The 12,145-nt window shown below is 44.2% G+C and overlaps 3 protein-coding genes across 4 annotated transcripts; 2 read left to right on the top strand and 1 right to left on the bottom strand.

The window, feature by feature from the left end:
• The first annotated feature begins 627 nt into the window (after positions 1-627).
• On the top strand, positions 628-2,249 carry LOC108158324. Of its 2 annotated transcripts, none has more exons than XM_033392443.1 (4): positions 628-829; positions 884-1,196; positions 1,262-1,438; positions 1,501-2,249. In XM_033392443.1, the coding sequence occupies exons 2-4, from the start codon at positions 1,194-1,196 to the stop codon at positions 1,666-1,668; spliced, it is 348 nt and encodes a 115-aa protein (XP_033248334.1). In that variant the 5' UTR covers positions 628-829; positions 884-1,193; the 3' UTR covers positions 1,669-2,249. The 2 variants fall into 2 exon arrangements, with proteins under 2 accessions (XP_033248334.1, XP_017146053.1); XM_017290564.2 differs by having other exon boundaries at positions 634-829; positions 1,496-2,249.
• Positions 2,250-2,707: 458 nt separating this feature from the next.
• Positions 2,708-5,180, top strand: LOC108160411 (T-complex protein 1 subunit epsilon). The gene is made up of 3 exons (XM_017294406.2): positions 2,708-2,920; positions 3,376-4,357; positions 4,419-5,180. The coding sequence occupies exons 1-3, from the start codon at positions 2,813-2,815 to the stop codon at positions 4,955-4,957; spliced, it is 1,629 nt and encodes a 542-aa protein (XP_017149895.1). The 5' UTR covers positions 2,708-2,812; the 3' UTR covers positions 4,958-5,180.
• LOC117188077 (endonuclease G, mitochondrial-like) lies at positions 5,089-6,216 on the bottom strand. The gene has a single exon (XM_033391384.1). It carries the CDS (start codon positions 6,126-6,128, stop codon positions 5,214-5,216), a length of 915 nt encoding a protein of 304 aa, XP_033247275.1. The 5' UTR covers positions 6,129-6,216; the 3' UTR covers positions 5,089-5,213.
• Between the last annotated feature and the right edge of the window lie 5,929 nt (positions 6,217-12,145).

Raw genomic sequence — 12,145 nt, 5'->3', positions numbered from 1 at the left:
ATTGTGATAGTTTTGCGGGACTTTGGTCGTTGCACGGTTTTCGTCCGGTAAATGCTCTTTTCTGAGTCCGTCTGCGAGCATTTTGTGAGACTTCACCCGTACCTAGCTATTTTTTCCGTTATGTTTCACTTTTCTGTCCATTTTTCACCCGTTTTTAAGTCCGTTTGTGATAGTTTTGCGAGACTTTGTCGTCACTCGGTTTTCGTCCGGTAAATGCTCTTTTCTAAGTCCGTCTGCGAGCATTTTGCGAGACTTCACTCATCGCTCCCGGACTTTTATCATTTCTAAGTCCGTTTCCGGACATTTTATGATAGTTCCGTTTTACTATCGCGCATTGGTCCACTGGGTCGATGTATCTTAATATTCCTCTTAAGCGGCTCGCCTTCTGTCCATGCTCTAAAATATATTTCTCAAATAATTTAGTAATATTAGGCATTGTCATTGTCAAAAATATAATTGCACTTATCCGCAAAAAGTTTCACGACGACAGCTCGACATCAACTGATTTTTGCGCTTTTTTTTGACTCGTGAGAGAGAGGGAAAAATAGGTCAATTTGTTTGAGTGTGTGGACAAAGATAGAGGGAGAGAAAAACTCAAAGACATTTGACAAAATGTCAACTATTTATATTATTTTTTGTCGTGTTAATGTAAGAATAAACGCTTTCTTCAGGCTGTTACATATATTTTCATTACTTCAATATACCCTGTTTCTCTTTGAGTACCTCGTTCACACTCATACACACACACACACAAAGGTTGCGCGCGGCAATGAGCAAAAGCAGAAAAATGGTAGAAGTCATAAACGCATGAAAATCAAACAATAGGAAGGTAAGTAAAGTATACATTCAAATAAGCCCTGTATATATTTAAGCTTTATTTTAGCATGATCCACCGCCACTGCTGCAACAGCCACTGCCACTGCTACAGCCACTTCCACTGCAACTGCCAATGCCAATGCCAATGCCACTACCACTGACAATGCCACCATTGCCACTGCAACTGCCAAGCCGCCAGTTCCGGGAAAATCCACGACGGTCAGCAAGGTGGCCTAGAGTTTCGAGCCCACCGCTTCAGCGGCGGTATCCACGGAAATAGCTCCTGTCTCTGGGGCAAGCGTCAAGTCTGGCTTAGCATCCGAGCGTACAGCCATCTTTGAAAACAAAGCTGGCGCTGGAGGGCCAGAGGAGGGCAGATGGTGAGTTCTGGTTGAAAACCCTTGGATCAGCGTGTGGTCGCAACTAATCTCATTGTCCTTTGCAGACTGTGCGCTATCAGCGCTCCGATCAGGATTTCTACTACAACCAGGACAGTTCGCTTAACTCGTCGCAGACCTCGGTCGGCATTGATGACTATTTAGATGAGGCTCTGATCGACGACTATGGAATCACTCAAAATGATGACAGCCATGATGACTTGGACAGCCACCTATCGAGGGGCGTAAGTTTTCTCTGTTTCCTCTTTTGTTCCACCTACGTATAATCCGTTTGTACAAAGCAAAGAAAACCCGGCCCCAACGAGTTGCCTTACTATTGGCGATCAGGAGATCATGGACCGCAAAGACCTATTCGACAAGCAGCGGCAGGAAATATTACTTGCGCCAGAGCAGGGGCAGCTCGAAAAAGAGCGCCAAAAGAGCAGGGCCAAAAAGGATTATCTTCAGCAATTGACATTTCAATGCCTAGGAAAACCTCCCGAAGAAGAGAAATCCTTAATCCCTCTTATCCCTAAGAGGACCTATGAAGTACCAGCCGACAGCAGCAGCTCTATTACAAGTAACCGGCCTAACCGGTCCCCATGTCTAACAGACAAAAAATTAATTTGGGCATTAATGTAATGTCAAAATTAGAAAGAAATGAAAAATATGCATTTTTCCAAAGAGCACAGTAATTTTTGATCGAGTTGAGTATACAATTAAAGAAAAGGTTGCCTTTTAACGAGAAGGTTTTTGAACTTCTCTCATTCCTAAACCCTGAAGACATAGTCAATGGCCAATTTTCATGACCTAAGATTTCCTCAACTTATTAAAGATCCGCAGGGTATCGATAGTGAATTTGTCCTCTTAAAAAATGATGAGGCTCTTTAGTTTATTAAAAACGCACAAAAGTCCTGGCCATTTCTGGTATACATTGGGACAAATAAAAGATTTCAACAATGAATTAAAATATGGAAAAATTTTAAAATTTGCACAAGTACTGCTTATATTGCCAGTTTCGAATGCATCATGTGAAAGAATTTTTTTAAAAACAAATACAAGAAATAGATTTAAGAATATAAATGTTTCAAATCTTTTATATGTGAGACAAGGTCTAAGGAAGAACAACGGTTGCGAGAATGTTGAAATGCTGTTAAAAAATCCCAGCGACATCGTTAGTGACGATAGTGATGTTAGGGATTAGTATATTATTAAGACTTTATTATTATTAATAAGTCTTATTAAGACTTAAGATTATTAAATGAAATGAATGAAAAAATTATTTCGAATAGTCCAATCAAGTAGGAAATAGATTCATCAATCGTATAAAATTATGATGGCATGGCTAAATGTTTTATATAGCTAGTAATATTCGACGGAATATCAAAAACGAGGAATATGTAAAATAGAACTTGAAGTCGTCAGTATATTGACGGTACATTTTTAAAATGAGACGGTATATTTTGGTATATTTCTGAGGGTCGGACGGTATATTTTAACGATAAATCCGCGGTCACACTGGCTCCGGAAAACGAAATTAAAAGCGAAAAGTATAAGATTGAAGAAAAATTTAATCTCGAAAATTCGTAGAAATCCGCGATCGTTAAAACTTAAAAACCATGAACGCCTTCCCAGGTACGTTTGCGTTTGACGAATATGGTCGGCCTTTCATTATTTTGCGTGACCAGGAGAGCCAGAAGCGCATCACAGGAACAGATGCCATCAAGGTAAATGAAAACTAGGATCCCATTGTCCCAAGTGGACAAACCTCCTTTTAAAAGGAATGAATTACAAGAAAAGGATTCCAAAAGGTCTTTCCCAGTGAATTGTAGTATTTTCTTCCGCATCAAATGACGCATCGCCTGCTGAATGTTCCAGATGTTCATTACAGCCGGCATTTTTATGAGAGACAGTAAAATGCATTCAGAAAAGTGTTCAACTTATCCTGCCAGTGGAGTGGACAGGGATGTTGGAAACGATTTTTTCCTTCAGCTATATTATTTAGTATAAAATGCATCAAACTGACGTCATTTTGTCAGTTTTGAGGTTAAAAAGCCGCACAGATGTTCGCCGTTAGAACGCCGCAGCGTGCCGCTAGCTGAGTCACGCGCACTGTGAAAACTTATGGTTGGTGAAAGATACGTAATTAATAATCTTTTCTGGGTATTGGTGTTATTTGCAGACGCATATCATGGCTGCACGTCAGATCGCCTCGACTGTGAAGACGTCTCTGGGACCGAAGGGTCTAGACAAGATCATGGTCAGCTCTGATGGCGATGTGACTGTCACCAATGACGGTGCCACTATTATGAAACTGATGGAGGTGGAGCACGAGATTGCCAAGCTAATGGTGCAGTTGTCGCAGTCGCAGGACGATGAAATTGGCGACGGCACCACTGGCGTTGTTGTCTTAGCCGGTGCACTGCTAGAGCAGGCAGAAAGCTTGATCGACCGTGGCATTCATCCCATTCGCATTGCAGATGGCTTCGAGCTGGCTGCTCAGTGCGCCATTAAGCAACTCGATGCAATTGCTGAACCCTTCCCCGTGGATCCTAACAATAAGGAGCCACTCATTCAGATAGCTATGACCACGCTGGGAAGCAAGATTGTGAACAAATGCCATCGTCAAATGGCCGAGATGGCAGTAGACGCTGTTCTCAATGTGGCCGATATTGAAAAGAAGGATGTCAACTTTGAGCTCATCAAGATCGAGACTAAGGTCGGAGGTCGCATGGAGGACTCGATGCTGGTGAAGGGCGTCATTGTGGACAAGACTCTTAGCCACTCGCAAATGCCCAAAGAGTTGAGAAATGTTAAGCTGGCCATCCTCACCTGCCCATTTGAGCCTCCCAAGCCCAAGACCAAGCATAAGTTGGACGTTACCTCTGCCGAGGACTACAGGGCGCTGCGCGAGTACGAGCAGGAGAAGTTTACGCTGATGGTCAAGCAAGTGAAAGACGCCGGTGCCACTCTGGCCATCTGTCAGTGGGGCTTTGACGACGAAGCCAACCATCTACTGCTGCAGCAGGATCTCCCCGCAGTACGCTGGGTGGGTGGTCCTGAGATAGAGCTCATCGCTATTGCAACTGGCGGTCGCATTGTTCCGCGGTTTGAGGAGCTGACTCCTGAAAAGCTCGGATCAGCCGGTCTCGTGCGTGAGATGGGTGAGTTTCGATGCTTGCGCATGTCTCGGACACTATAATTGATTTATGTTTTCACTTTTAGCTTTCGGCACGTCGAAGGACAAAATGCTTGTGATTGAGGAGTGCAAAAACTCAAAGGCAGTCACAATTTTTCTGCGTGGAGGCAACGCAATGATCATTGCCGAGGCCAAACGCTCTATCCACGATGCGATCTGTGTGGTGCGCTCGTTAGTCAAGGACTCGCGTATTGTGTACGGTGGTGGAGCCGCAGAGATCAGTTGCTCCCTGGCTGTGGCCAAGGAGGCCGATCAGCTGTCTACCCTGGAGCAGTACGCATTCCGCGCCTTTTCCGTGGCCTTGGAGAGCATTCCCCTGGCCCTGGCCGAGAACAGCGGTCTCCATCCGATTGAAACGCTGTCGGAATTGAAGGCCAGTCAGGTAGCTGAGAAGAAACCTAGCTTGGGTGTTGACTGCATGCTGACCGGCGATTCGGACATGAAGAGCCACAATGTTGTAGAGTCGTTGAACTCGAAGAAACAGCAAATCTTGTTGTCCACCCAGCTCGTCAAAATGATACTCAAGATCGATGACGTGCGATCCAAGAACGATGGTAGCATGTAGAGAACTTTCTGAGTGCCCTCGCCACGCAACACACATCGATCAGCACCCAGACATAGATTTTTCACACATCCCCTTCGCTTTGCTATTTTCTCACGAACACCCGCGAATCGCCTCATCTACTTATGTTTATCTGTATTAATTGTTTAAATTTATTAATCAACAACTAAATTCTTTTGAAAAGAACAAAAATTATATAATAAAGGAGCTATCCTTGGTACACAAATACACTAAAATTCAACTAAACTTTGGCTCAAACTCAAACTTTCCTGCCGTTGATGCTGGCCAGCTGTTTTCTGTTAATCTGATCAAAGAAGAGCAGTCCGGCCGCCCGCTCCACCGTCTCTGGTGGTACCTGGAACACATTCAATGGGGTGTCGTTGCTAATCACCTTGTTTGGCATTACGTATGCCTCCATGTGTAGTTTGTGATCGGCCGCCTCGCCCACGATAACCTTATAAAAGTGAGTGGGTACGGCAACGGTGTTGGACCCGATGACTTCGTACTTGACATACATTTTGCCGTCATCCTCCTTGTGGGGGAGGTACAGTGGACCCGTGCAGACATACACATTTGAGTAACTCTTAGTTAGCTTGCGCACGTGCATTTCCAGAGAGTTCCACGCGTCGCGATTGAACCCCTGGCCCACCTGGGGCGCCATGTTCGACAGGTAAAAGGTTTCCTCGCAGTGCTTCTGGTGCAGTCTATGGTTGCCAGCGGCAGCCATGTGACCACGATCAAAGCCAGACTTTCTATAGTCCGTGTTCTGTGATCGGAAGAAGGGATGTATGCTCTCATCTGGTTTGAAGTCGCATTTCGAACGATCCACAGAATCGTTTTTTGCCACTGACTCCGCTGTGAGGTGCTCAAACACCCAATGCGGAATACGATTGCGTCGGTCGTAGGAGAGCACATAGTCTGAATGGGAGCGCACGTTGTCCAGCCCTGGAAAGCCAAACTTCATGATCTCCGAGATTCGCGACGGCGTTGCAGTCAGGTTCACATTGGAGGCCACAAGACTAGCGGCTGAAACTGTCCCAAATGTCGGCAGTCCAGGCAAACGCGGAAAAACATCGCTGCTCTGCTGGAGACGTTCTGTTCGGGAGCCTAGGTAAAAAGCTCCCAAGGCAGTCGCACTGAGGGCCAACAAGCCGCGTACTCTAAGCCCACTCATATTAAAATTGTAATAGATAAAACGGAAAATATCAGAAGTTCCCGCTATTGCACAATTCAAGAGATGTTCAACAGCTGACCTAAAATATGCGATACTTATCGACAAATATATATCGGTTCAAGTAGGGATCTTTCGCGTGGCAGCACCCGGTGGAACGGTGGGATTTTTTGACAGATGTGAAACCTCGATTAACACTGGCAGCTTCTACAATCTACAAGCCGTCAAAGAGCAGCTAACGAGCATATAATACACGAGGGGGAACGTTGTGAGATGCTTCCGCGACCGCAACTCTACATTTATACCCGATACATAGTCAGTATGGCTACATTAAAAGACAAGGAGTGTGTGCGGGAGAGACAGAAAACGTGTTTGAACGTATCTGAACGTGTCGTCGGGCGCTGCGTAGCCACCGCAAATTGATTTGTTCCTTTTGGCAATAAAAATGATCCGATCTGATTCAGATTCGGCAATCTGGTAGATGTGGTCATTCTCTATGATTGTGCGCTTCTAGTTTTCTCATATCTTCAATATGGTTACAAAATTTGGTCGATCTGGTTTAATTCTCTACGAATTCTGCGTTTCTGCGTTTTTGGTTTTCTCGTATCTTTAAAATTGTAGATGCCACAGATTTTCGCCCTTTGTGGGGGCGGAAGTGGGCGGGGCAAAGTTTTGAAATATTCTTGTAGCAGTGACATATCACAGAAGTCTGGATCCAAAACATCGTTGCTCTAGCTCTTATAGTCTTTGAGCACTAGGCGCTGAAGGGGACGGACAGACGGACAGACGGACGGACGGACGGACAGACAGACAGGGCTCAATCGAATGCTGATCAAGAATATATATACTTTATGGGGTCGGAAACGATTCCTTCTGGACGTTACACACATCTACTTTTACCACAAATCTAATATACCCCAATACTCATTTTGAGTATCGGGTATAATAACATATATTTATGCTCCAGTTTCAAATTCCGCAAGATTTCTTCGTTTTCAAAACGAAAACATTTTCCTTGATGAAATGAAAAGTAAACGGTTTTTTATAAAACGAAACGAATCTTAATTGTTTGCCTTCTGCCATGACCGAGGACGACCTCACATGCTCAAACTGCAGCGGAAAGCCTGCAGAATATGACAGATCCTCCAAGATCAAAATCACCAACCCGCCATGAACGTCTCTCCGCAAAACCTAGGTGCTAGAAAGGTGAGAAATGTCCCCTCGTTGGCCGTACAGCGTATCCTTCAACAGGCCGGCACTACTCGGCAGAGCCGGATTACAAGCCCACGGTTCTCCTACAGAACCGCAGATGGATACGAACTCCATAGCTCAGGTTCTTATGGAACTGCAGAGGTTAGTAGCGGACCTCAAAACGGCAGCAACAGGTATCCTACAATCCCTCGACGAACTGCGTAACGCAGGTACACCCCTACCCCCACAATCTCTCTGAAAACCATAATGCTGTCGGGCCTGAGGATCGGATTCTGGAACGCCCGTAGCCTGGCTCACAACACTAATGGCTGGCTCTATTTGTTTAACTATACCCAGGGAAAAACTACACGCTCCACGGATACGAGTGTTACAGAGCTGACCACCCATCCAACAATTCCAGAGGAGGAGCAGCTGTATTCGTTCGGAAGGATATTTCCCACTACCAATTGTTCTGTGCAATTGGAGCACATTCAGCTTGCGGCGGTCATGGTTTCATTGCTGCAGCCTATTTGCCCCCATCGATTCCCTGGTCAAGCACTGATTTCGACAATCTTCTGTCGTAACTGGGGTGCAGGAGACTTTAATGTGAAGCACAGGCTTTGGGGCAATCACAGATGGTTGGCGCTGCATGACGCTCTAACCAATTGCTCGACAAAAATTCTAGCGACAGGAAGTCCCACCTTCTACCCACCGTTTCGGAGATCCATGCCCTCCTGCCAAGACTTCTCCATATATCGATCCATATTTCTATTCCCAGCAATCAGCTAGCATCCGTGAAGAGCATGACCCCAGCTCCGACCACCTGCCTCTCGTTGCTACATTAACGACAACTTGTGCCCAAATAATCCTGTTGCTAAAGCCAGGAAAGCCACCGGGAGACCTCAACAGCCATAGACCTTGTCGATCTTTTACAAAATGTTTCAGGGCTGCATCCTACGAAGGATACTGAAGTCGCCGCAGGTCCGAAGGCAACCAGGCAGACCCTCAAGGTGGCAACATTTGCTGTGGCTCTCGGGGGCTAGCTGTGTCTATGATGGCACAGACAATCTACAGCAATACTTCAAGCTGTTTAAAAACTGGGCCTGCCGATGAAATATCTCCATAAACCCTGATAACTTTTAGAATGGGCTCTAGCCCTGGTGTCTTACTGCTTGGGAAACTCGTGGAGCAGCGTAGGAATCACACATACCTCGGAGTTACACTGGATGCACGTTTAACTTTCGACAGTCATATCCGTAGCGTGAGGAGCAGAAATTGTCCAGAAAATGTTCTGGCTAGTGGTATATCCGTAGCCGGGACATCGCCAAGGACCTTAACGAAGAGCCATATTTGTAAGCTCTTAAGCAAACCTAATTTATTTGCAAGGCGTCTTGCGAAAACCAGATACCGGCGTAGGCTGGTCAGAATACACCCAGTCGACCTGCCCATCCTAGAAACCTGGAAATATAATTGCACGCATTTTTTTTAATCATCGCAATTATACCCGATACTCAAAATGAGTATTGGGGTATATTAGATTTGTGGTAAAAGTGGATGTGTGTAACGTCCAGAAGGAATCGTTTCCGACCCCATAAAGTATATATATTCTTGATCAGCATCAATAGCCGAGTCGATTGAGCCCTGTCTGTCCGTCCGTCCGTCCGTCTGTCCGTCTGTCCGTCCCCTTCAGCGCCTAGTGCTCAAAGACTATAAGAGCTAGAGCAACGATGTTTTGGATCCAGACTTCTGTGATATGTCACTGCTACAAAAATATTTCAAAACTTCGCCCCGCCCACTTCCGCCCCCACAAAGAACGAAAATCTGTGGCATCCACAATTTTAAAGATATGAGAAAACCAAAAACGTAGAATTGTAGAGAATGACCATATCTTTAAGACTGCGGAATCTGAATTGGATCGTATTATTATTATAGCCAGCATCAAGAAAACAATTTCATTTTTTCTCGCCCTGTCTCTCTCTAACACACACGTAGCATAGGCGGCTTTGCTTAGAGTAAAACATTAGCGCCTAGATCTCAGAGACTACAAAAGCTAGAGCAACCAAATTTGGTATCCACACTCCTAATACGTTTGTTCCAGATATCACTGTACCTGTATCGTCCAAGCCTCCCTGGTTCTCCAAGTATTTGTCATACTTAAAAAATAATAAATCCCGGCTCTATAAAAAGTACCAGAAGTCGGGCTCCACGTTGGCCTTAGCTCTATACTCCTCCGCTCGCTCTCTGTTCCTTGCCGTCAATAGTCAGTGTTATAATCATTACCTTTCACAATGTAGTAGTAATTTTCGTAGTGATCCTAAAAAATTCTATTCGTTCGTTAATTCTAAGCGCAAGTCAAACGTTTTTCCTCCGTCCCTTCATTACCAGAACAAAACAGAAGCTTCTGCTGTTGGTATTGCAAATTTATTCGCTAACTTTTTCCAAACAACGTACTCGTCTCATATTTACAACGCATCCACTCCGTATCCGTACCAGCTACCTCAAGCTAACAGTATTTTTCTGCCCTTTTTCGAGGAAAGCGTTGTTCTTGAAGGTTTGTCATCTATGGACATATCGTTTTCTGCGGGTCCAGATAAGGTACCAAGTTGCATCTTAAAACACTGTGCCCAGTCCCTTTGCAAGCCCTTGACCTTTCTCTTCAACCTCTCCTTGGCACAGTCTTGTCTCCCAGTAATTTGGAATGAGTCCTACATCATTCCGCTTCACAAAAAAGGTTCAAGATCAAACATTGAAAACTATCGTGGTATCGCAAAGCTTTCCGCCATCCCGAAGCTTCTTGAGTTCCTGGTCACCCGGCAACTGCAACATCTTTGTTGCAGCTTGATATCTCCGTCGCAACACGGTTTTTTCAGACATCGTTCAACATCGACTAACCTTCTTGAGTTTTCTAACCTAATCCACCGTGGTTTTCAAATTGGTTTGCAGACGGATGTAGTTTTTACGGACTTCAGCAAGGCATTCGATTCTGTGAACCATGCTCTGCTTATTCAAAAGCTCTCCTTATTAGGGTTCCCAACGAATCTTCTAGATTGGATTTTGTCCTATCTCTCTAACCGTACTCAACGTGTTTTGTTTTCTAACGTGTTGTCAAATACTGTTAATGTTACTTCAGGTGTGCCACAGGGAAGTCATCTGGGCCCGCTTCTGTTTATTTTATTTGTGAACGACCTTCCTCAAGTTATAACATACTCTACTACACTAATGTATGCTGATGATGTCAAAATCTGTCTTTCTTACTCTGATTGGTATTTGCACACACGCCTTCAACTTGATCTAAGTGAACTACTATTGTGGTGTTCAACTAATCTTCTTTTTCTGAACCTTTCCAAATGCAAACTTATGACATTTTACCGTCGCGCTCCTCATTTTGTCTCATATGTTCTAGGAAATCATGTCCTTGAGCGAATTTCGAGTTCAAATGACCTCGGAGTCCTTTTTGATCATAAGATGTGTTTCAACACCCATATAGCTGCAACTGTAAATAAAGCTAAGGGTGTTTTAGCGTTCATCAAGCGTTGGTCCAAGGAGTTTGACGACCCGTACGTTACGAAACAATTGTACATCTCGTTAGTACGTCCTATATTGGAGTATTGTTCTTGTGTGTGGAGCCCGCAGTATAAAGAGCAGCAGGCTGTTATTGAATCCGTGCAAAAGCAATTTTTAATTTTTGCCCTTCGGAACTTTAACTGCGACTCGGGTAGAATCTTGCCACCCTACCGGTCTAGGCTAAATCTTATTGACCTGCCGTCGTTGCACCATCGCAGAATATGCAATGGCGTAATGTTCGTGCACAAGCTCCTTCTTGGGACTGTTGACTCCCAAACTCTCTTGGGTCAGATTGACTTGGCCGTTCCATCCAGACCTACCCGTACTTTTAGGCCTATCCGTCTACCCATATGTAGGTCTAATTATGCTGATCATGAACCTTTTAGGGTTTTATGCCATAATTATAACTCCCTCTGTCTAACCCTATCCCCTGAACTGTCTCTTAAACTAATTGCATGCAATATTTATAATCATTTAAATTTAGCTAACTTTTAACTTATCTTTTTCTGCCTTTAGTAACTAAGTACCATTATTAACAGATAATTTGTTAATTTAATAAATAAATAAATAATATATCGGACTGAGACGAGTTTGTTTCAAAATTTCGCCACACCCCCTTCCGCCTCCGCAAAGGACGAAAATCTGGGGATATTCAAAAATCTCAGAGACTATTAAGGCTAGAGTAACCAAATTTGGTATCCGCACTCCTGTTAGATCTTACTATAAAACGTGTATCTCAAAATTTCGCCCCACCCCCTTCCGCCCCCACAAAGGACGAAAATCTGTTGCATCCACAATATTCCACATTCGAGAAAACTAAAAACGCAGAATCATAGATAATGACCATATCTATCAGATCAGATCATTTTTATAGCCAATAGGAACAAATCAATTTGCAGTGGCTACGCAGCGCCCGACGTCACGCTCAGACTGATTTTCTGTCTCTCTCGCACGCACTCTTTGTCGTGTCGTTTAATATTAGCGGCGTCTGCCGGAGGAGAGCCATACTGACTTAGTATCGGGTATAACCGTAGAGTTGCGGTGTCCGCAGCAACTCACAACGTTCCCCCTCGTTTTTCCTTTGCTTGTTGTATAAGTTGCTCTAACAGTAACTGCAAAAAACATAATTGTATCTGTGATAACATTTTATATTCAAATACAATATTCAAATTACCCAAAAAAAACAACATAAACAACATAAATTTTACACCATAACTAGGGCAACTTAGCTTGTGCCTTCTTTACTTTTCGGACTCGTGCAAACA

Source organism: Drosophila miranda, chromosome 3, assembly GCF_003369915.1.
Source record: "Drosophila miranda strain MSH22 chromosome 3, D.miranda_PacBio2.1, whole genome shotgun sequence".
Lineage (NCBI taxonomy): Eukaryota > Metazoa > Arthropoda > Insecta > Diptera > Drosophilidae > Drosophila > Drosophila miranda.
This window is presented reverse-complemented; position numbering and strand designations above follow the sequence as displayed.

Bases quoted from the DNA above. Each gene is read 5' to 3' on its own strand.
- LOC108160411 (XM_017294406.2), top strand. From the start codon at position 2,813: ATGAACGCCTTCCCAGGTACGTTTGCGTTTGACGAATATGGTCGGCCT. The intron at 2,921-3,375 runs GTAAATGAAAAC...TGTTATTTGCAG, and splicing joins CAGGAACAGATGCCATCAAG to ACGCATATCATGGCTGCACG. The intron at 4,358-4,418 runs GTGAGTTTCGAT...TTTCACTTTTAG, and splicing joins CGGTCTCGTGCGTGAGATGG to CTTTCGGCACGTCGAAGGAC.
- LOC117188077 (XM_033391384.1), bottom strand. From the start codon at position 6,128: ATGAGTGGGCTTAGAGTACGCGGCTTGTTGGCCCTCAGTGCGACTGCC.
- LOC108158324 (XM_017290564.2), top strand. The intron at 1,439-1,495 runs GTAAGTTTTCTC...GTTTGTACAAAG, and splicing joins ACAGCCACCTATCGAGGGGC to CAAAGAAAACCCGGCCCCAA.